The sequence below is a fragment of the Hemiscyllium ocellatum genome, chromosome 5, assembly GCF_020745735.1.
Source record: "Hemiscyllium ocellatum isolate sHemOce1 chromosome 5, sHemOce1.pat.X.cur, whole genome shotgun sequence".
NCBI classification, from domain to species: domain Eukaryota; kingdom Metazoa; phylum Chordata; class Chondrichthyes; order Orectolobiformes; family Hemiscylliidae; genus Hemiscyllium; species Hemiscyllium ocellatum.
In genome coordinates, this window is record NC_083405.1 from 119,685,185 (window position 1) to 119,709,344 (window position 24,160).

At 45.3% G+C, this 24,160-nt stretch overlaps 1 protein-coding gene across 1 annotated transcript in view; it reads left to right on the forward strand.

Annotated features, from left to right (window-relative positions):
- Window positions 1-24,160, forward strand: part of paxip1 (PAX interacting (with transcription-activation domain) protein 1) — a 118,583-nt gene that overhangs the window by 22,941 nt on the left and 71,482 nt on the right. Inside the window, exons 5-6 of the mRNA XM_060825136.1 lie at window positions 4,057-4,170; window positions 14,860-15,480. Of these exons, the coding sequence (XP_060681119.1) occupies window positions 4,057-4,170; window positions 14,860-15,480 (735 nt within the window). The remainder of the gene's footprint in view (window positions 1-4,056; window positions 4,171-14,859; window positions 15,481-24,160) is intronic.

A 24,160-nucleotide genomic window follows, 5' to 3' on the forward strand; every position in this document is an offset into this window, starting at 1 on the left:
AAATTACATGCAATAATTCATTACCAATATTAAATAATAAATACCTTGTACATTATTATCCATGCGAGCGTGCCGTCAAATGAACGGGATTCTGGCGTTTTAGCTTGACCCTCAAGGGATGATTGTGCAATGAAGAGAAATGATTAGTTTATTTCTGGAATTTTCCATTTAATTGTTTTAGGCAGCGGATAACAAACCCTGGAAACCAAATCCGCGATTATTTGCGTTCGACTGTATATTCCTTTCATGCCATGATAGACTGTGGACTGATGCTATGGTGATATCACTTAGCCCCCTCGAGCATGTGCTGTCCTGTAACACACATGTTGATACCTCCTGTTCTTTAATGCTCTTCGAGTAGTTGAAAAGACTTTACGTGGGGAGTATGTTTATTGCTTTTAATTTCATTTGCATTTTATTTTCAAACAGCATATTTGGATTTGGATCTGAAGGATACCCCCCCATGCCAGTTGGGCTAGTGCAGTGGGTTTTCTTTTGTAATTCACTCATGGTATGAGGGCGTTTTCGGTAGGCCAGCATTTATTGCCCATCCCTAATCGCTCAGAGGGCAGTTAAGAGTCAGCCACATTGCTGTGGGTCAGGAGTCACGTGCAGGCCAGACCAGATGAGGGTCCCTGAAGGACACTAGTGAACCAGATGGGTTTTCTGACCATCTGCATTGGATTCCTAATCATTGCTAGATTCTTAGCTCCAGAATTTTTAAAAATTGAATTCAAATTTCACTGTCGGCAATGGCAGGTTTTGAACCCAGGTCCATAGAACATTTTACTGGGTTTCAGGATTAACAGTCCAGTAATAATATGATTTGGCCATCACCTCCCCATGAAAGAGCTATCCATATATCCAGTCCCAACTCTGCCTTTTCCCCTTAACCCTGCCCATTAGTCCTTTAGGATTGTGGCTATATAAGATTCTTCACAGCACTCATTCGAGTGATCGTGACAATAAAGCAGATTTCGAAGTTGTCTTTTGGATGTTTTGTTATGGACCAGGTCAGACCCCCTCGAAAAGATAGCCCAGGCTCTAACGTTTCTAGTTGTTTTAAGCCGGTGTACAGTGGATATTTCAGGAGGAATGCAGCTGGCCCAACCACTCAGTTTAAAAAAAAACACAATTTATTCACACACTAACCAAAGGAAACCAAATTTACAATAACATAACGACTTGAAAACCCAACCGACATGAAAGTACAACTTAACAAAGAGCTGTTACGATTTCCTGCACCATCCCATAATCAAACCCCCCCCCATGGCAAAAAGGTAAATTCAAACACAGGGTCTTAAAGGAGAGAGACGGCAGAGAGAGGGGGGGGGGGGGATCAGTGTGGAGCGGGTTCTTTTGGTCCCCGGCTAATAACTTAACCAGCAGCTTCAGACAGTCTACTTGGTGAAATCAAACAAACCAGAAAAATCTCTGAATTGGGAGAACTGGCAGCCCCCCTTTATTGTGCAAGTGTTTTTTAAAAGAACTTAAGAACCTTTTCAAGTAGAGACTTCCAGACATATCGAAACCTCTACCTTTACAACCTCTCAAAAAAACAAGGACGGAATAACTTTTGTTAAAGGAGCAGCGTCGCCATGTGTTCCTACACAACTTGTTAAGGTAATGCTCCAGATCTTCTCAGCTTCCCCACCCCAACCACACCCCCATCATATGGGGAGCAATGTTCTCTCATCCCCTATAGTTTCCTCTGCCAGTTAGCTCAGTCTGTAGGCTCTGATTACTGCGCCACATGACAGAAGGGACAAACCCATCGCTCTGTCAAAATTCCTTCTGGTTTTGAACACCTCTGTTGTCAGTGCCCTCTAACCATCTCTGCTGTAAGTTTATGGAACCAAAGTTAGTTGGTGGAATTAAGATATGGATTGGTTCAAAATCTGATAAAACAGACTCGTGGAGATGAATGGCCTACACTTGATTCTATAATACAGAAAATTTGTTCCTTTTTTATGAAAAGGAATTTCTTGTATGAAGAAACAATATTGGTACGGTTGTTGTTTTTTCTGTTCCTCAATTTTGCTTTTTAAGAAACTTATTTTGTGCAAGAATCTGTAAAGTACAGAATGGCACAGTGGCTTAGTGGTTAGCAATGAGGGACAGCGCCAGGGACCTGGGTTCAATTCCATCCCTCGGTCTGCCTGTATGGATTTCCTCCCATAATCCAAAGATGTGCCAGTTAGGTAAATTGTCCATAGTGCCCACCGATGTACAGGCTGGGTGGATTACCCATGGAAAATGTAAGGTGACCCCGATAGGGTGGTGAGTTGCTCTGTGTGGGATGCTGTTCAGAGGGGCGGTGTGGACTCAATGATGAAAGGCTTACCTGTGAAACGTTGATTCTCTTGCTCCTCGGATACTGCCTGATCTGCTGTGCTTTCCCAGTACCCCACACTCAACTCTGATCTCCAGCACCTGCAGTCCTCGCTTGCTCCTGGTTAAGGAGAGATAGGCAGTGGAGGAGGCTCTGCATATGACTCAGTGGTCAAGTGTGTTACCAGAGTTCTCTGTTTGCATTGTTGCTAATTAGGAACACAGTTAGAGGAGGAGCAGTGATCCCATGTATTTCGTTTCGTCGGTTGTACATTTATTAGATGTTATTAAACTTGGAAGCCTGGGATGTTCCTTCTGGCGGTGGAATAATGCGATTTTGAGGAAGTTTATTTTCCCAGAACTTCGATATGTAATGGGCCCTCTTGTAGCACAGTAGTAGTGTCCCTACCCTTGGACCTGGAGGCCTGGGGTCAAGTTCCACCTGCTCCAGAGATGTGTAATAACATCTCAATAGGTTGGTTAGAAAAATAGGTTAAGTAAACAAAAGAAACAGTGTAATGTTTAAGTGTGGAGGCTGGCTGTGCAATTTTGGGGTTGGTATGAACACTAAATTGGGAGGGAAATCCCCACAGACAGTAGAAATTGGGCCAACTGTCTTGTGTTTCCATGGAAACAGTATGTTCTTAGGAGTTGTCAGATTTGAACCAGTAAAGGATCCATTCATGACCGAACACTTCAGAAACAGGCCAGGTTCTTTACTTTGTGTAAAATCTTACATTTAAGACCAAAAGATATGAGTAGAAGTAGGCTATTCAGCCCATCAAGTCTGCTGTGCCATTTGATCATGGCTGATCTATTTCTCAATGCCATTGTTCTGTCCTTAACAATTGATCCCTTTTCTAATCAAGAACCTATCTATCTTTCTCAAATACACTCAATGACCTGGCATCCACAGTCCCCCGTAGCAATGAGTTCCACAGAGTCACCAGCCTCTGGCTGAAGAAATTCCTCCTCCGCTCAATGCTACAAGGTTGTCCCCTTCACTCTGAGGCTGTGCCCTTGGGTCCCCAGTCTCTCCTACAAGTGGAAATATCTTCTCCACATTCACAGTATTCTGTAAATTTCGTTGAGATTCCTCCTCCTCATTCTGCTAACTCCATTGAGCTCAGACCCAGGATCTTCAAGCCCTTGATTCCTGGGATTGGTTATGTAAGCTTTTTCTGGATCTCCCTCCAAGGCCAGCACATCCTTCCTCAGATGCGAGGCCCTAAACTGCTCACAATATTCCAAATGTAGTCTGGCCAGAACGTTATACAGTGTGTGCAATACATCTTTGCTCTTGCATTCTCGCCTTCCGGAGATGAATGCTGACACTGTATTTGCCTTCCTAACCGCCAACTGAACTTACATAGTATCCTAAAGAGAATCCTGAACTAGGACTCCCAAGTCCCTCTGTGCTTCAGATTTGTGAGATCTCTCCCCATTTAGAAAATAGTGTATGCCTCTGATCTTTCTGCTAAAGTGCACAACCTCACTTTCCTACATTGTATTCCATCTACCATTTCTATGCTGAGGAGTTGTCAGCTTCTGGGAAGGAATGTTCCATTCTAGGTGAATGCTTCTAGTTTGATTAGATTACTGGTTCGAGAAGTGAGACTTCACTGTCGTTTATATAGAGCAACAAGTGTGTAATAAGAAAATACATAAAAATTATATTTAATGAACACTGAAAAGTATGTCTCTCTTTCCATTTCTCTGTTCCAGGTTTCCACTGAAGACCGCAAAACACTATGGGCTTTAATAACGTTTTACGGAGGGGACTGCCAACTCAAACTCAACAAAGCTTGCACCCACTTAATCGTGCCTGAACCTCAGGGGGTAAGTGAGTCACATTTGCCAGAGCAGTCTGGAATGTACTCCATTTAGATGAAAATCACGCAACACTTGGTTATAGTCCAACAGGTTTAATTGTAAGCACACTAGATGAGCATTGTCCTGGAACAGTCACTACTTTCCACTGCCTTTGATGGCATTAGATATTTCTGGTCAGGACTTAGAGGCATAGAGTTGTACAACACGGAAACAGATCCTTCGGCCCAACACCTCTATGCTAACCTGATATCCTAAACTAATCTAGTCACATTTGGCTCATATCCCTCCAAACCCTTCCTATTCAGATACCACCCAGCTGCCTTTTAAATGCTGTAATTGTACAGCCTCCACCATTTTATCTGGCAGCTCATTCCAAACACGCACCACCCTCTGCCCGTTGGGTCCCATTTAAATCTTTCCTCTTAAATGTTAGCTAAGCCAGGCTGCTCCTTGTTACAAAGTTCTGTTTTCTGGTCAGCTCATTCACTACCTGCTGACCAGCTTTCAGATGTGTGAGCAACCCTTTGGTGTTGGCGAATGCCTGAGTGTGCATGTGAGGATGTAGTGTGAGGTAAGCGGGTGACAGAAGTGGATGGCGATAGTTATGGGCGACTCAAGCACCTGATCTCAGAATAAAGGGTCACATCTTTAATGCAGAGGTGAGGAGGAGATTCCTCTTGGTGAGTCGTGCGTCTATGACATTGTCATCTTCAGAGAGCTCTTGGGATCATCACGTGTACTCAGTGCTGAGAGAGTCCGATTTTTAATTAGCAAGTGGAGGGTGCGTTCTGGGGAGAAGGGGAAATGGAGTGGAGTTTGGCTAGATCCATCATGATCTCCGTTAAATGGCAGAGCAGACTCGACGGGCCGAATGGCTGACTTCGGTGTTCACTGGTCAGACGGGGACCAGCAGCGTGTTTTCTCATTCTTGTTCCAGCTGCCTAGGCCTCTGAGTGTGGCACTGTCTTCGGAATTGAAGGTCATGGCCATGATCGGCATGCAGGCACGTAACCTTCGAGGGAGCATTGGTGACCAGCTGAAAGGAGGGGGTGAGGCAAGATGGATATCAGCGGAGCGTGTTGGGAAGTAAATTCACGAGAGGAATTGGTGGGGCGTGTTGTGTAGGGGAGGGGTTTTCCGAGGCATGGCATCATAACGGCCCTGAGTTTGGGAGTGGTGTGGCGGGGGATGGGATGAAGCTGGAGAAGTGTGGTGAGTCTGATCATTTCGTACTGGGGGCCTTTCAGCCCTGGCCCGCAAACTGCCTCTGTCATTGACTGGTTTAACCTCTTCTTTCTTCCCCTTTTCATCCCACAACGTCCCTAGTCTTTCCCAGTTGGAAGTTAGGCCGAATCGGGCAGGTATGTTTCAGGAGGAGGAGGCCACACAATGTCCGTGGTCTTTCCCAGTTGGAAGTTAGGCTGAATCGGGCAGGTATGTTTCAGGAGGAGGCCACACAATGCCTTGAGAAACTATTCAGCAACTTTGTGAAAGCACCTGGCACCTTGACTATTTGGTGCATCAGAATAACTCTCCTCCTTTTCCCTGCCCGGACTTTTCTGCCAGTTTGCTTAAATATGGTTGCCCGGGCTTGCAGCCCTTCTGAGGTGGTATTATATTGCTTGTTCTGGTTTGGAAATGTCTTACTGGTATATTTACTGAGCCACTGGTCAACTGCTGAGTGAGAAATGGGAGATCTCGCACTCTGACTTTCATTTATTCAGCTGGAATGGTTTGAGTTTATCCTTTCTTGGAAGGAGAAAGGAGAAAGCAGATGAAGGGGATATCACCCTCCCTGATCTTTCTTTTAATGTAAGAGATTTATTGCTCTCGTTGAAGACAGATCTCTGAAAGGCTTAGATCCACGGAACTTGCCTTGTGGGCATGTTTCAATAGGGCAGTCTGTGTCAGGCTCGTAAAATCTTTTTACAGCCAGTTGTTAAAAGCAAATGGGCAGACTAAATTGTGCTGCTTTGCAGTGGCCGTAAATATCTACTTAATAGCCATTTGTCTCCGAGGTGGGGGTTGTCTGAGTTCACTGGGGAACAATGCCAGTCCCAGTGATGGTGATTCTGTGGGAGCATCTGCAGTCTTAAAAAGAATTTATTAGCTATAACTGAAGGTTTCTCCATTCCTGCAGGAAACTGCTTCATGTTTATGGTGCTGTTGTTAATACTGGTTCACCTCCGAGCAGCAGTAAAGCTTTACAGTCCTCTGGCCAGTTTTTTTTGGTGTTCCTGGTTCCACGGAGCTTGCTGTTGCAGTATCTCCATCTGCCATGTCAGCTTCAAGCTGTAACTGGTGCGCAAGGTGCCGAAGGGGATGAACAACGTAGACCGAACGAATGCTTCCTTGTGTGGGGCAGTCGAGAATGGGAGGTCACAGGTTTAGGATAAAGGAGAGCAGATTATAGAGTCATAGAGATGTACAGCATGGAAACTGACCTGTCGGTCCAACCCATCCATGCTGACCAGATATCCCAACTCAATCTAGTCCCACCTGCCAACACCCAGCCCATATCTGTCCAAACCCTTCCTATTCATGTACACATCCAAATGCCTCTTAAATGTTGCAATTGTACCCACCTCCACCACTTCCTCTGGCAGCTCATTCCATACACGTTCCACCCTCTGTATGAAAAAGTTGCCCCTTAGGTCTCTTTTATATCTTTCTCCCCTCACCCTAATCCTATGCCCTCTAGTTCTGGACTCCTCGACCCCAGGGAAAAGACTTTGTCTATTTATCCTATCCATGCCCCTCATAATTTTGTAAACTTCTATAAGGTCACTCCTCAGCCTCCAATGCTCCAGGGAAAGCAGCCCCGGCCTGTTCAGCCTCTCCCTATAGCTCAAATCTTCCAACCCTGGCAACATTCTTGTAAATCTTTTCTGAACCTTTTCAAGTTTCCCAGCATCTTTCTGATAGGAAGGAGACCAGAATTGCACACAATATTCCAACAGTGGCCTAACCAATGTCCTGTACAGCCACAACATGACCTCCCAACTCCTGTACTCAATACGTTGACCAATAAAGAAAAGCATACGCCTTTTTCGCTATGGGTGGCACAGTGGTTAGCACTGCTGCCTCACAGCGCCAGAGATCCGGTTTCAATTCCCGCCTCAGGTAACTGTGTCTGTGTGGAGTTAGCACATTCTCCCATGTCTGCGTGAGTTTCCTACAGGTGCTCCGGTTTCCTCCCACAGTCCAAAAATGTGCAGGTCAGGTGAATTGGCCATGCTAAATTGCCTGTAGTGTTAGGTGAAGGGGGAAATGTAGGGGATTTGGTCTGGGTGGGTTGCGCTTCAGGAGGTCGGTGTGGACTTGTTGGGCCGAAGGGCCTGTTTCCACACTAAGTAATCTAATTTATCCTATCTACCTGTGGCTCTACTTTCAAGGAGCTGTGAGCCAGCACTCCAAGGTCTCTTTGTTCAGCAACACTCCCTAGAACCTTACCACTAAGTGTATAAGTCCTGCTACGATTTGCTTTCCCAAAATGCAGCACCTCTCATTTATCTGAATTAAACTCCATCTGCCACTTCTCAGCCCATTTGTCCCATCTGATCAAGCTCCTGTTGTAATCTGAGGTAACCCTCTTTGCTGTCCACTACACCTCCAATTTTGGTGTCATCTGCAAACTTACTAACTATCCTTCTTCTGTTCACATACAAATCATTTAGATAAATGACAAAAAGTAGAGGACCCAGCACCGATCCTTGTGGCACTCCATTGATCACAGACCTCCAGTCTGAAAAACAACCCTCCACCACCACCCTCTGTCTTCTAACTTTGAGCCAGGTCTGTATCCGAATGGCTAGTTCTCCCTGTATTCCATGAGATCTAACCTTGCTAATCAGTCTCCCACGGGGAACCTTGTCGAACGCTTTGCTGATCTTTGAGGGGCCCTATTCTCTCCCTAGTTACCCTTTTGTCCTTAATGTGTTTGTAAAAACCCTTTGGATTCTCCTTAATTCTATTTTCCAAAGCTATCTCATGTCCCCGTTTTGCCCTCCTGATTTCCCTCTTAAATATATTCCTACTGCCTTTATACTCTAAGGATTCACTCAATCTATCCTGTCTATACCTGATATAGGCTTCCTTCTTTTCCTTAACCAAACCCTCAATTTCTTTAGTCATCCAGCATTCTGTATACCTACCAGCCTTTCCTTTCACCATGACAGAACATACTTTCTTTCGATTCTCGTTATCTCATTTCTGAAGGCTTCCCATTTTCCTGCTATCCCTTTACCTGCGAACATCTGCCCCCAAGCTGCTTTTGAAGGTACTAATCTAATGCCATCAAAAGTGGCCTTTCTCCAATTTAGAACTTCAACTTTTAGATCTGGTCTATCCTTTTCCATCACTATTTTAAAACTAATAGAATTATGGTCGCTGGCCCCAATGTACTCTCCCACTGATACCTCAGTCACCTGCCCTGCCTTATTTCCCAAGAGTCGGTCAAGTTTTGCACCTTCTCTGGTAAGTACATCCACATACTGAATCAGAAAATTTTCTTGTGCACACTTAACAAATTTCTCTCCATCTCAACCCTTAACACTATGGCAGTCCCAGTCTATGTTTGGAAAGTTAAAATCCCCTACCACAACCACCCTATTATTCTTACAGATAGCTGAGATCTCCTTACAAGTTTGTTTCTCAATTTCCCTCTGACCATTGGGGGGGTCTATAATACAATTCCAATAAGGTGATCATCCTTTCTCATTTCTCAGTTCCACCCAAATAATTTCCCTGGATGTATTTCCAGGAATATCCTCCCTCAGTGCAGCTGTAATGCTATCCCTTATCAAAAACGTCACTTCCCCTCCTCTCTTTCTATCCTTCTCTCAAAGGTGATGAATCTTTTGAATTCACTGCCCCAGAGTGCAGTGGGTGCTGGAACATTGAGCATATGTCTAGAGGAGGTGGACAGATTTTTAATTAGTGATGGGGTCTGTGGAGCGGGCAGAAAAGTGGAGTTGAGGCCGCAATGAGATCACCTGTTGCTGTATTGAATAATTGAGCAGACTGAAGCCCACTCCTGCTCCTAGTCCTAATGTTGTTTATTTTGTTATATCTGAAGCTGGAAGTAACTCCTGTACTTGCTGACCCAGTATGGCTTCTTTTCTGGCAAAGCTGTAATTTTGAAACAAAAAAAAATCACCTCCCTGTTTCCAAATCTCTCTCTTGCCTCACACCTGTGTCCCTTCCAGCACTATTCCCAAAACAAATCTCTCCTCCACCAAGTAAACGTCCTTTAGATCTCAGAGAGAAAAGGTTGTGTGGTAAACAGGACATAGAACATTACAGCGCAGTACAGGCCCTTCGGCCCTCGATGTTGCGCCGACCTGTCATACCAGTCTGAAGCCCATCTAACCTACACTATTCCATGTACGTCCATATGCTTGTCCAATGACGACTTAAAGTTGGCGAATCTACTACCGTTGCAGGCAAAGCATTCCATACCCTTACTACTCTCTGAGTAAAGAAAGTACCTCTGACGTCTGTCCTATATCTATCACCCCTCAATTTAAAGCTATGCCTCTTCATGGTCACCGTCACTATACTTGGAAAAAGGCTCTCCCTGTCCACCCTATCTAACCCTCTGATTATCTTATATGTCTCTATTAAGTCACCTCTCAACCTCATTCTCTCTAACGAAAACAGCCTCAAGTCCCTCAGCCTTTCCTCATAAGACCTTCCCTCCATACCAGGCAATATCCCAGTAAATCACCTCTGCACCCTTTCCAAAGCTTCCACATCCTTCTTATAATGCGGTGACCAGAACTGTACACAGTACTCCAAGTGCGGCCGCACTAGAGTTTTGTATAGCTGTAGCATAACCTCATGGTTCCGGAACTTGATCCCACTATTAATAAAAGCTAAAACACTGAATGCCTTCTTAACAACCCTGTCAATCTGGGTGGCAACTTTCAAGGATCTGTGTACCTGGACACTGAGATCTCTCTGCTCATCTACACTACCAAGAATCTTACCATTAGCCCAGTACTTTGCATTCCGGTTACTCCGACCGAAGAGAATCACCTCACACTTGTTTGCATTAAACTCCATTTGCCACCTCTCAACGTTGCTGTGCAGCTTATTTATGTGTCTCTGCAATCTACAACATCCTTCGTCACTATCCACAACTGCACCGACCTTAGTGTCGTCTGCAAATTTACTAACCCACCCTTCTACACCCTCATCCAGGCCGCTCATAAAAATGATGAACAGCAGTGGACGTAACACTGATCCTTGCGGTACACCACTGGTAACTGGACTCACATTTCCCATCAACCACTGCCCTCTGTCTTCTTTCAGCCAGCCAATTACTGAACCAAACTGCTATATCTCCCATATTCCCATTCCTCCGCATTTAAATATAAGGTGGATAGCTGTAAACTACTGAAGGATATCAATGGACCCGACTGGTTAGCTAGGCAGAGCAGTGGCAAATGGAATTCAACCTGGAAAAGTGCGCGGTAATGCACCTGGGGAGGCCTAACAAGGCAAGCAATTATTGTGTGAATGGTAGACCCTGGGAAGTTATGGAGACCATAAGAACCTTGGTGTGCATATCAGAACAGTCAAGATAGGGCAGGAAGAATAAGATGGTTGAGAAGACTTATACAACACAAAAACAGAAATTACCAGAAAAATTCAGCAGGTCTGGTAGCAACTGTGGAGAGAAATCAAAGTTAACTTTTCAGGTCCAGTGTCCCTGCCTTAAAACTGATGGTAGCTAGGAAAAAAGTTGTTTTTTATGCGGAAGTGTGGGGAGGGGGTAAGGTGTAAATGATAGTTAGGGTTAGTGCCCAAAGAGAGAGAACAAACTAGCAGGAAATTTGCCACCAGGATACATGAACAGCAACTGGCCACCGAGACACAATCCACTGTCACCAGCTTCCATACATACAGACAAAGAAGGACACCACTTTGGGACAACGCACGCATCCTCGAGCAGGTGAAGCAAAGACATGCATGAGAATTCTTGGAGGCATGGCATTCTAACCAGAACTCCATCAATAAACGCATCAATTTAGCGTCAAGAGCATGGTGCTGGAAAAACACACTAGATCAAGCAGCATCTGTGGAGGAGGAAAGTTGACGTTTCGAGCAAAAGCCCTTCACATCAATTTAGACCCTATCAATCTTCCCTTGAAAAGAGAAAAACGCAAATGACATCACCCACCTTAAGAAACCAAGACCTATAAATAGAGAGGAAGGGCATACTACCAGCACTTTACCAGAGATGCTCACTGATGATATGACCTAGTCATGGTGACGAAACGTCTGAAAACAAACCTTCCAGCTCAGTGAGCTAACTTACTTACTTATCATTAACCTGAGCTACAAATCTTCTCAAAAATTACTAAGAGACAGAACAGTTGGAAAGACAGGAGTAGTTAATGATTAACTTGGGAATGAAGAGATCCTAATGTGAACTAGTGGCTAACAATGGGTTGTGTGTATTAGCATGTAATGGCAAGGCCTAATGTGTGCAGCTTGGGAAAAGGTGTCTCGAGTCCTAATATTGTTGAACATAATACTGAGTCCAGAAGGCTGCAGGGTCTCCAAGTGGAATATAAGGTGCTATTCTTCCAGCTTGCACCAAGCTTCACTGGAGCACCGGAGCAAGCCTGAGATCAGAGATGTTGGCCAGGGAACGAACGTCTGGGGTGGGGTGTTAAGGTGGCAAGTGACTGGAAGCTCAGGGTCTTTTTTGCAGACTGAATATGGGTGTTCTGCAAAACAGTCACCCAGTTTATGCTTCGACTCCCCAGTGAAGAGGAAACCATATTGTGAGCAGTGAACTGCAAGTGAAATGCTGTTTCACCTGGAAGGTGAGTTTGGGGCTTTAAGTGTGTAAGTGGGAGGAAGTGAATGGGCAGGTGTTCCACCTCCTGTAGTTACGATATAGGAGACTTGGCTTTATTAGCAGAGGTAGAGCATACAAGAGGAAGGAAGTTATTCTGGAACTGTACAAAACACTGGTTAGACCACAACTGGTGCGCAAAGGTTGTAGCCAGGATGGATAGGATCAAACTTGGTTGAAGACTTCATTCCCCTTCCCATTCTCTTTCTGACATGACCATCCTTGGCCTTTTCCATTGCCACAACGAACCACACTGCAAATTGGAGGAACAGTTCCTCATCTTCCACCGGACAGCCGACAGCCCGGAGAGCTCAACATTGAATTCTCCAATTTCTAATAAGCTCTCTTCCCATCTCCCAACTCCCTTCCAAGCCCCTCCACCTTCCTTTACCCCTCCCTGCCACCTACCAGGTTAATTCATCCCATTGACAAACTAGGTCGTACCCTCTACCTGTCTCTTCACCTATCGCCACTTCACCCTGGCTTTTCTACTCATTTATCTGCAGCTCCCCTCACACCCGCCCTCAATCCTGAAGAAGGGTTACACCCGAAACATTAACTTCTCCACCTCTTGATGCTGCTTGGCTTGCTGTGTGTTCTTCCAGCCTCTTGCCTGTCTCTGATGGATAGGAAGGCATTTTTTGTGTTGGTAGAGGGACATCGATGTAAGGTGAGAAGAGAATACACTTCACTGGAGATCATGAGAACGGCAGATGCTGGAGAGTCAGAGTGGATAAAGAGTGGAGCTGGAAGAGCATAGCAGGTCAAGCCGCATAGAGGAAACGGGGAGTCGATGTTGTAACCTTTCATCGCTCCCCTTCTTCTTTGACACTGCTTGACCCGCTGTGCTTTTGGAGAGAGTCAGAAGCTCACTGTCTAAAAGGGTGGTTGAGTGAGAAGTTTCTGTAACAATTAAGTTACATTTAGCTAGTCCCTTGCCCAGCCATAGCCCCCAGAGCTATGTATAGAAAAGTGAAAGCTGGAATCAGTGTAGTCAGTTCTTTGATGGGTGAGGGACTGATGATGGGCCTTCTCTCCTGTAAACATGTGTATTACTAAGGAGCTATATGTTTACATTGAATACAGACCTTGAGACGAATGGGATTAGGGTAGCCCCATCAGCATTTTCACAAAGCTTAATGCATTAAAGCCTCAGATCCATACCTTAATAGGCTGTCTTTGAACTTTATAATTACCAACTGAATAAATATTAAACAACTGCCAGATTGATCCAAACGGTAATTGCTTCTCCCAAAGTCCTACAGAATTAACGTTAAATCTGTGCGTTCCTTTAATCAGTGACATAATTTTTAAAATATGCTAAAATGTAATTTTTCTACAAAAATGTCTTCTTTAAAAATAAGAGCCCAGGAATTTTCTCTGTATCCTTTCATAGGGTATGGGTTTTGCTAACAAAGCCAGCATTTTTTTAAATCCCTAATTACCCTGGAACTGAGGCCATTTCCAGAAGGCAGTTAAGGGTCAGCAGCATTGCTCAGGGTCTGGAGTCACATGTAGGCCAGACTAGCTAAGGATGGCAGGTGCCCTTCCTGAAAGGGCATTAGTGAACCTGCTGGCTATTTACAGTAATCAGTGGTCGTGCTATGGTACCATTATGGAGGGAAATCTGTTCAATTCCAGATGTATTAATCTGAATTTAAATTTCACCTGCTGTGGTGGGACTGGAATGAGCTACTGGCTAAGGGGTGTGAGGATAAGGTGGGATCATGTGATGTGGCAAGAGACTGGTGTAGAATGCAAATATCAGTACTGTAAACTAGTTGGGTTTTAAATAACAGTATTGCAAATTTGTTTGGTTTTAAATATCAGTATTATCAACTAGTTTGGCTGCATACCTTAATTCTTGTTGGGCCGAAGTCCTGTTTCCACATTAGGGAGTCTATGAAAGTTAGGAACTAATTCTGTATCGAAAGTATGAAGCTGCTATTTTGTTTATCAGGTGCTGACTGATAAACCACCTGTATATTTCAAAGATTTGCACTGTCTTTCTTTATAGAATAACTGCAATTACTCCTGAAAGGCTAACATACTGTTTTTCAACCTTCCCACAACATGACCCATTCAAAATTAAAAAAAAAAGGTTCTCCCAGACCTTTCTCTAAACCTCTGCCCAATCCCTCTGGGTTTAGGTGCAAAGTTACAAGATAAGGCCTGTAGCCTAGGATCTTTTTCACTGGAGTGTCAGAGGCTAAGGGCTGGCCTTTAGATGTTTTAAAAAAAACATGACGTAAAGATAAGGTGAATGGCAAAGGACTTGTCCCCAGGATAGGTGAGTTCAAAACTAGAGGGCATAGGTTCAAAGTGATAGGGGAAAGGTTTTAAAAAGACCTGAGGGGCAACTTTTTCACGCAGAGGGTGGTGCTTGTCTGGAATGAGCTGCCAAAGGAAGTGGTGGAGGCTGGTACAGTTACAGCATTAAAAATACACTTGGACAGGCACATAAATTGGATGGGTTGAGAGGGATATAGGCCAAATACAGGCATGTGGGACTAGTTTAGTTTGGGGAAACTTTGTTGTCATGGATGAGTTAGACAGAGAGGTCTGTTTGTAGATATAATGAAGAAAAACACACTGTTCGCAACAGTGTCTTCATTTTCTGTCTCGATATGAATTTTAAAATTGGGGTGGGGGGGCATGCTGAATAAAGGACCAGTTGTGGCAAAGTTGTAGTGTCCCTCCAAAAAACAATTCTGGCTCTTACTAGGTTCCAATTTTGAGACCTTCTTGTGGAAAAGCAAGGTACAAGTGATAAGTTTTCTTAATGTCAGTGGCAGAAAGGTTTAAACTCTGTTTTGTTTTGACAGGAGAAGTACAACTGTGCTTTGAGTCGAAGCAGCATTAAGATAGTGACGCCAGACTGGGTGGAGGACAGTGTCGTGGCAAAATCCAGGAAGGATGAGTGCACGTATCACCCTCGCCTTGTCATTCCGGAGGAGGAGGACGAGGAGGAGCTGGCCGGAAACGACGAGGAGCCTGAGATGGACAACAAGTGTTCGGCCAAGAGCAGCGCTGGGTCATCGCGGGCAGGCTCTCCGCTCAGCGTGCCGGGCTCGCCCCACAGGCGGGGGGGTGAGAAGGCCCAGAAGGCCACCAGCGAGATCATGTTCGACGACTCCTCGGACTCCTCACCCGAGAAGCAGGAGAGGAACCTGAACTGGACCCCGGCGGAAATCCCGCCTCCCAGCGCCGCGAAGCGCCGGCTGGCTCACGGGAAGGAGTCTGCCCTCATTAACCTGTGCGCCAACGTCCCGCCGGTGCCCAGCTCCGTCTCTCACCCTGAGGCCAGAGTTGGCTTGGTGACGCCTGGCCAGGGGCCTCCGGGCCCTGAGATGGCGACTGCCTGGAGTCCCGCCGTCAGGACTCTGCGGAATATAACGAATAACGCTGACATTCAGCAGATCTCCAGACCGTCGAATGTAGCGCAGGTAAGTGGCTTGTCATTCCTGCTGGGGCACGCGGCATCTCTTGAAGTGAAGCAGGTGGGGTTAACGCGGAGCCCGGCCTTTCTGTTTAAAAGTGTAACGACAGGGAAGCAACACTGTTGAGTCACAAGTTAGCCAGTCGGCCAGTCTGATCTGCTTTCGTATCATCTGTGACACGGTCCCCTTGTCTCACCCCACTCCAGGATTTTAGCAATCTGAAATGATAATCCACCTTTCTCTGTCTGTGCTGCCTGATCCACCTCCAAATGTATGAAGTCGGAGCAGGAGTAGGCAGGTCAGCCCCTCACATCTGCTCCCCTAATCAGTATGTTTGTGATCTCCTCTCAGCCTCAACTCCACTTCCTGTCCCTCCCCCATTTGCTAATCAAAAATCTGTCCATCTCCTCCTTATTCACTGTCCCAGCATCCACCTCATTCTGGGGTAGTGCATTCCACAGATTTGTGACCCTGTGAGATAAATAATTTCTTATCTCTGTACTAAACCTGCTAGCCCTTAGCCTAAAACTCTGGCCTCTCATCTTAGATTGTGCCTCAGAGAGAAACCTCATCTCTAGACCTACATTTTTGATCCCGAAAGCATTTTGTGCACCTCCATTAGATCTCCTCCTGTATAGACCTAAATTGCTTCATTGCTCTCAATCTTCTTTTGAGCTTTTTCTGTTTTTCCCTTAACAGAGGTTATAGTGTTTGCTTCAAAGAGACCTTGGAGTGCAGGTTCATAGCTCCTTGAAAATAGAATCTGAGGTAGATGGGATAGTGAAGAATTCAGTATGTTTATTGGTCAGTGCATTGAGTCGGAGTTGGGAGGTCATGTTCAGGCCGTAAAGGGCATTGGTTGGGCACTTTTGGAATATTGCGTTCAGTTCTGGCCTCCTTACTACAGGAGGGATGTTGTGAAACTTGAAAGCGTTCAGGAAAGCTTTACAAAGGGTGCTGCTGGGGTTGGAGGGTTTATAGGAATCGGCTGGGGTTGTTTTCTCTGGAGCATCGGAGGCTGAGCGGTGGTTTATATAAACCTTACAGAGGTTTATAAAATCATGAGGGGCGTGGATACAGTGAACAGACAAGGGCTTTTCCCTGCACTAGGGGAGTTCAAACTAGAGGGCATAGGTTTAAGGTGAGAAGGGAAAGATTTAAAAGGGACCTAAGGGGCACCTATTCCATGCAGAGGATGGTGGGTGTGTAGAATGAGCTGCCAGGGGATGTGGTGGAAGTTGGTACAATTACACATTTTAAAAGGCATCTGGATGGGGATATGAAAAGGAAGGGTGTAGAGGGGTATGGGCCAAATGCTGGCAAATGGGGCTAGATTAATTTAGGATCATAGAATCCCTCCAGCATGGAAACAGGCTCTTTGGCCCAACAAGTCCACACTGACCATCCCACCCAAATCCATTTCCTACATTTCCCAATGCACCTATCTTACACATTCCTGAACAGTGGGCAATTTACCATGGCCAATTCACTTGCACATCTTTGTATTGGGCCAGGATACCTGGTCAGCGTGGATAAGTTGCTCTGAAAGGTGTGTTTCCATGCTGTACAGCTCTGAATCTAAAATTCTGCATTTCTGCTCTTGCTGCAAGATGACCTCTAATGTCTGTGTGTTCCAGCTAAATTGAAGCTTCTGTTTCTCTGTATTCCCCTAACCAGTGTGGGGATAGGTCTGCTCTGTAGAATTGTGAGCCACCATCAGATCCCTCTCCTGGGTAATTCTGGGAATGGTACAATGTTCCTAACCATCTTCATGACGTTGACCCAGCTACCGTCTTGGTCAGCACAGCATCTTCTGAAAGCAGAGTACTGTGGATGCTAGTCTGCTGAGAAACAAGCAGTTCAAGTTGAAATAAAGAAGGAAATTGCTGAAGAAACTCAGCTGGTCTGCCCTATATGTGGGGAGAAAAATAGACTTGACTCTCCGGAAGAAGAGTCATCCTGGATTCAATATTTCTCTTTATCCACAGATGCTTGCTGAGCTTCTACTGCACTTTGTTCTGACTTCAGCACTGCATCTCTCCTCTTGCTCTTACACCCTTCCTGAGAGGTGCAGGTTAAAGGTGTGCTTGAGATTAAAATTCATTGTTAGCATGCAGTGCTTCAAGCAGAGACTGGGTTTGGTAAAAGGGAGAATATTGAAACTTGTTCAGAAACCAGGCAAAAGTGAGGACTGCAGGTAGAGTCATAGAGATGTACAGCATGAAAACAGACCCTTCGGTCCAACCAGTCCATGCCGACCAGATATCCCAACCCAATCTAGTCCCACCTGCCAGCACCCGGCCCATATCCCTCCAAACCCTTCCTATTCATATACCCATCCCGATGCCTCTTAAATGTTGCAATTGTACCAGCCTCCACCACTTCCTCTGGCAGCTCATTCCATACACACACCACCCTCCACGTGAAAAACTTGCCCCTTGGGTCCTTTTTAAGTCTTGCCTCTCTCACCCTAAATCTATGCCCTCTAGTTCTGGATGCCCCACCCCAGGGAAAAGACCTTGCCGATTAATCCTATCCATTCAATCACTATTTTGTAAACCTCTATAAGCTCACCCCTCCGCCTCCGACGCTCCAGGGAAAACAGCCCCATCCTGTTCAGCCTCTCCCTATAGCTCAGTCTAGATTAGAGTGGTGCTGGAAAAGTACAGCAGGTCAGGCAGCATCCGAGGAGCAGGAAAACTGACATATCGGGCAAAAGCCCTTCATCCGGAATAAAGGCAGGGAGCCTTCGGGGTGGAGAGATAAATGGGAGGGGGTGGGGCTGGGGGAGGCGGGGGGAAGGTAGCCAAGAGTACAATAGGTGAATGGGGATGGGGATGGAGGTGATAGGTCAGAGGAGGGTGGAGCGGATAAGTGGGAAGGGAGATTGGCAGCTAGGACAGGTCATGGGGACAGTGCTGAGCTTTCCAGCACCACTCTAACCTTGTTCAGAAACCAGTCTGTTACTGTGAATGGGGGAGTTGTGGAAGGAGAGGAGTAGCTGATGGGTTGAATGGTCACTCCTTTCTGTATTTATCAGGTTAGTCAGTCAGAACTACCAGGTTAAAATGGCCTTTGGAATAAAATGGATCCTTAGCTTGGTAACAATGGATTCTGCTGGGGAGGCTGTTTGTTAATGACACACGCTGTCATTGATTCGTAAATCAAAAGCGGCAAGTTTATGGGGTTGAGGAAGATGCTATGAAGTGTGAATCTCCAGAGTTTGTTGGTTGGTTTACTGTTCCCTGCTGTTCGTTTCTCACAAATGGCACTTCATCCTGAACCTTTCGTTGTTGTTAAAGCCGTGTTGGATTTGTAAGTGAATCACTCTTTAATCTTACACGTCCCTAACTCTAATCAAACTGACTATAACACCGGAAGCAATTGGAGTGGGCCGTTCAGTCCGTTGAGCCTGGTCTGCCATTCAGTAGGATCGTGGCTCATCTAACATTCCTCAATCCACTTTTCCGCCCTTTCCCTGTAACCTTCGAGTCCAACTGATCAAGGATCTATCTTAGCCTTAAATGTACACAAGGGCTCTGCCCTTACAAAGGCGCTCAACTCTCAGAAAATTCTTCCTTCTACTCAGTCTAAAATGAGTGCCTCCCTACTCAAGACCCTTTGGATCTGGACATCCTTTCAACATTTATCCTGTCAAGAATCCAATATGTTTGAATGAAATCACCTCTTATCCTTCTAAATTCCAGTGAGTAGAGTCCCAACATGTTTAGCTTTTGCTCATAGGACAATCCTTCCATTTGAGAGATCAACATCGTGAACTGTCTTTGAATTGCCTCCAATGAAGTGACATTTTTCCCTTAAAGAATGGGGCCAGACTGTTCGCAGTATTACAGATGTGGTCTCACCGTATACAATTGCAGTAAGGTTTCCTTACACATGTATTCAGCCCTTTGAAATAAGAGTTAACATTCCACTAACCTTCCTGATGACCGGCTGTATACGAGTGTGCTAGCTTTCTGTGCACAAGTACCCCTGTGTCCTTTGATGTTCCAGATTGCTGCAGTTTTTCTCTATGTAAATAGCACTCTGATTTCCTGTTCTCCCTTTCAAAACAAACAACTTCATGTTTTCCTGTATTGTACTCCATTTACTAACAACTTGCCCACTTACTCCCTGTGTCAGTGGAGTTTGCACATTCTCCATGTGTCTGCGTGGGTTTCCTCCGGGTGCTCTGGTTTCCTCCCACAGTCCAAAAATGTGCAGGTCAGGTGAATTGGCCATGTTCAATTGCCCGTAGTGTTAGGTGAAGGGGTAAATGTAGGGGAATGGGTCTGGATGGATTGCGCTTCAGCAGGTCGGTGTGGACTTGTTGGGCCGAAGGGCCTGTTTCCACAATGTAAGTAAGTAATCTAAACTTATTTGACCTATTGATGCCTCTCCATACTAAAAACCAAAAGAACGCCAAATGGTGTCAATCAGAAGCAAAAAGTTCAGCAGGTTTTGAGAAAGGGTCACTCAATCTGAAACGTTAACTCTAACTTCTCTCCACAGATGCTGCCAGACCTGCTGAGCTTTGAGTAGTTTCTAGTTTTGTCTCTCTCCAAACTGTGTATTTGTCTCCCCCTAGCAACCTATCATTGCACCTATTTTGTGTCGTCTGCAAGTTTGGCTACAGTGCATTCACTTCCTTCTTCCAAGTCATTAATATATCTGGCAAACAGTTGTGTTTGCAACACTGAGCCCTGTGGAACCTTGCTGGTCACAGCTCAACTAGGCTTTCTGTCACTGCTCATTTTAAAATATGCCCTTAAATAACGTAGACAATAAAGCTGTTCCCATTTGCTGCTGGCTCGTGGACTGGGCAAAGCAGGTTTAAGATTTCGGGCAAAAGTGTGAGGTGGAAGTCGTTTTGTGCAGTGGACGGTAATGTCCCGAAGTTTGCTGGTGAGTGTGCAAATAATTGATTTGGAATGCAATTGGATTGGTTCCTGAGAGAAGTAAGCACGTAGGTCTAGGACGATGGAGCTGAGCAATGGGATTGTCTGGATAGCTCTGCAGAGCTCAGCGTGGATTTGAGGGGTCGAATGGCCTCCAGTGTCATAATTGCTTCTCTTTACCATGTTTTTCATCGTCTGGCCAAATATCATTTTTGTGACCTAGCATCCAATTTTACTTGATAACCCTTTGTTAAACCACCGAGGGACATTTTAACTACATGGTCGGCGCTATGGAAGTGCAAGGTGTTGGAGTCTGACGATGAGTTAATTATTTATGCAATGCCCCAGCAATTGAACAGTTTAACTGTGGAGCTCATTCCTTCCAAGTGGTAAATTGCTTTTATTCTTACAAAGTCAAATTTGCACTTTTTCACCTGATCTTCCCTCTCAGTCCAGTCAGTTTCTTTGTGTCTGATTTGACTGTAATTCATCTGCTTTCTTAGTCATTCCCCTGTATTCTTTCTTGATTCTCATTTCTCTTTGATGTGCGAGAGCTGCTGTTGGTCCTGTCATTCACTATTCTCCTTGTTGACCTGTTGTCTTCACACTCATTATTGCCTCTGACAGCATTCATTTAAACAATAAAACAGCTTTTTCAGCTGAAAGGTGAGGGAGCTAATAGCGAAATGGCCTGTTCCAGCAGGAACTAAGTTTTTCATCATCTTGTGGTATTGGGGTAAATGGTTTCAGGTGTGGCAGGGTTAAATGAGTCTCAGCTTTTGCAGCGACAGTGAATGTCCTCATAGGTCAGTGACGCAATCCAACATCCCAAATCCTGGGACATTTGAGTTTCTCAGGCTCTCTGATAATGTTATGGTCAGTCACACCAACTGGTACCTGGCTCGTGGCCAGGCAAGAAGAACTGAAGAGGGGTGGGGAGTTACAGACAATGGAGGAAGACATTGCTGTGACTATTTCCTGAGCCTTTTGTATATTTGACCCCTTTGAATGGCAACAGAGAAGCAAACTGTTTAGCCAATCACTGAAACCCTTAGTAAACCTAAAGCGGGGTGGCTCATTCATTAGCACTGCTGCCTCTCAGCGCCAGGGTCCTGGGTTTGATTCCTGCCTCGGGCGACTGTCTGTCTGGAGTTTGCACATTCTCCCCCTGTCTGTGTGGGTTTCCTCCCACAGTCCAAAGGGATGCAGGTTGCCCTGTCCTGTGCCGGCTAGGTGGGTTTACAACGATTAAATGTGGGATTACAGGGATAGGATGAGATGCTGTTGGGCAGGTTGCTGCAGATCTGATGGGCCAAATGGCCTGTGTCTGCACTCTGGGTTTTTATGATTCTAAGGGTCATTGTTTTAAAATATGGCATTGCCCAATGAGAAAGATTTAAAACATTTCTTCGTTGGAGGGTAACGAGTCTTTGGAACACCGTTCCCCAGACAACGGTGAAAACCATGAAGTAATTTGAAGGCCGAGGTAGATTGGATCATGGCTAACGGAGTGGGGGGTGGTGTGGCATGTGGAATTGTAGCTGTTGAATAAGGAGCAGGTTAATGTCCCCTAATTCACTGTTAGTACACTTGTGCTGGTGTTTAACTTCCACACATAGTAATCCTAATCCCATGTACCTGTTCCTCAAGGTCTTTTGGCTTTATTCCTGCACTATTTATTGAGTAGATTAGATTCCCTACAGTGTAGAAACAGGCTCTTCAGCCCAACCAGGTCCATTTCCCTCTGATTAATGCACCTAAACACTAGCTTGGCCAATTCACCTAACCTGCACATCTTTGGACTGTGGGTGAAAACCCATGCAGGCACGGGGAGAATGTGTAAGCTCCACACAGACAGTGACCCGAGGCTGGAATCGAACCTGGGACCCTGGTGCTGTGAGGCAGTAGTGTTAACCACTGAACCACTGTATTCATTTATGTTTCTGCAGTCCCTGTTTTCGTCACTAAGTCCTGTACGGCCACAGTGCACCAACAGACCCCTCTTTGGGGAACCAAAATAGCTTCATCTACTCTCTTCCCTTTAGTTTTCGATCTGTATTCATTTATGATCTTTCAGTCACTGAAAGTAGTGTTCCAGCTTTCCAACTAGTCATTATACAACATTTCTTTATCAAATCACCCAGCAGCCTCATCGGTACTCATGAAACCAGCCACAGTCTGCCCTTCGCTTCTGTATTTTCCGAATCAGCAGCACCCGATTTTAGTCACGCCCATGTTTCCTCAATATGTTCCACACATCGCGCAGGCTGAAAGTGTAGCATTGTTACAGTTTATATGGATCAAGCATTTCCTAGAATCATACAGCATGGAAACAGACCCTTTAGTCCAACTCATCCATGCCTGTCAAGTTTCCCAAATTTAAACGAGTCCCACCTACGTACACGTGACCCATATCCTTCTAAAGCTTTCCTATTTATGTCCAAATGTCTTTTAAATGTTGTAACTGTATCTACACCTACCACTCCCCTCTGGCAGTTCTTTCCACATATGAATCACCCTCTGCCTGTAAAAGATCCCCCTCATGTCTTTTTTAAATCTTTCTCCTCTCCCCTGAAACATCTGCCCTCTAGTTTTGAAGACCCCCACTCTGGGCAAAGACAATTGCTATTCACTTTATCGGTGCCCCTCATGATTTTATAAACCTCTGCATAAGGTTACCCTTCAACCTCTTATGCTCCAGTGAAAGAAGTCCTAGCCTCTCCCTGTAACTCAAATCCTCCATTCCTGGCAGCATTCAGGTAAATCTTTCCTGTGCCCTCTCCAGTTTAATAATCACCTTCCTAGGGCTACCTTTCATAGTAGCTCTTGTCATGGAATCTGTATGCACGTACATATTAATGTACTCTGGTTGCAACTTGCGAACTTGAGCTTCCAAATCCTCCTCCTCCTCCTCCCCTTCACTATGTATCTTGCCACACCTTTTGCCCTTTCAAAGTGAATTCCACCTGTAAGTTTGTCCATTTCACCTTATGACACTTTTTCTTCGACCTTCTGAGTTCTTAACTGTGCTTAATATTTGAGTATTGTTTATCAGATTGGGTAAAGCTTCCCATATCCAAATCTAAGTCCTTCTGTAATGTTGCTGTTTGGACCATAACAGGGGTGAGCCTTTCTGAGCTGGGTCAGAGAGAGGGAGGCCGTACTCTGTTCCATCTCTGTCTTGTACTGCGTGTATGGACTTCAATCTGAGGAAAGCAAAATCATCCAAGTTACTGTTGGGAGTGTGTTGCTGGGAAAACACAGCAGGTCAGGCAACATCGAAGGAAAAGGAAAAGCGTCGTTTCAGGCCGGAGCCCTCCCGAAAGGTCGATTTTCCTGCTCCTCTGACACTGCCCGACCTGCTGTGCTTTTCCAGCAGTGCACTCTCAACTCTGATTTCCAGCATCTGCAGACCCCACGGTCTCCTCATCCAAGTTACCGTCCAGACATTCCACTCTGTCTCTGCAATCTCTAACCTTATTCATGAAATCATTGCCAGAGCTTCACTATCTCTGACCTTAATTCCGTCAATAACCCATCTGGACCTGAGGAATGCCTTCTATTTCAGTTCTCTCCTGTGTGTAGTATTTTTCAGATTCCCCTTGTTTCTTCACTGTATTAAGTCCAATGCTTTTAGCCACCTTTATCAGTTCCATTTGATGTCTATATTTACACTTCATGGGTTCTGGCCAATGATGCTGTACTTCTCTTCCTGCTAGAAATGTTTCTATTTCGGAATAAAAATACAAATTACTGGGGAAACTTAGTGTGTCTGTTAGCATCTGTGC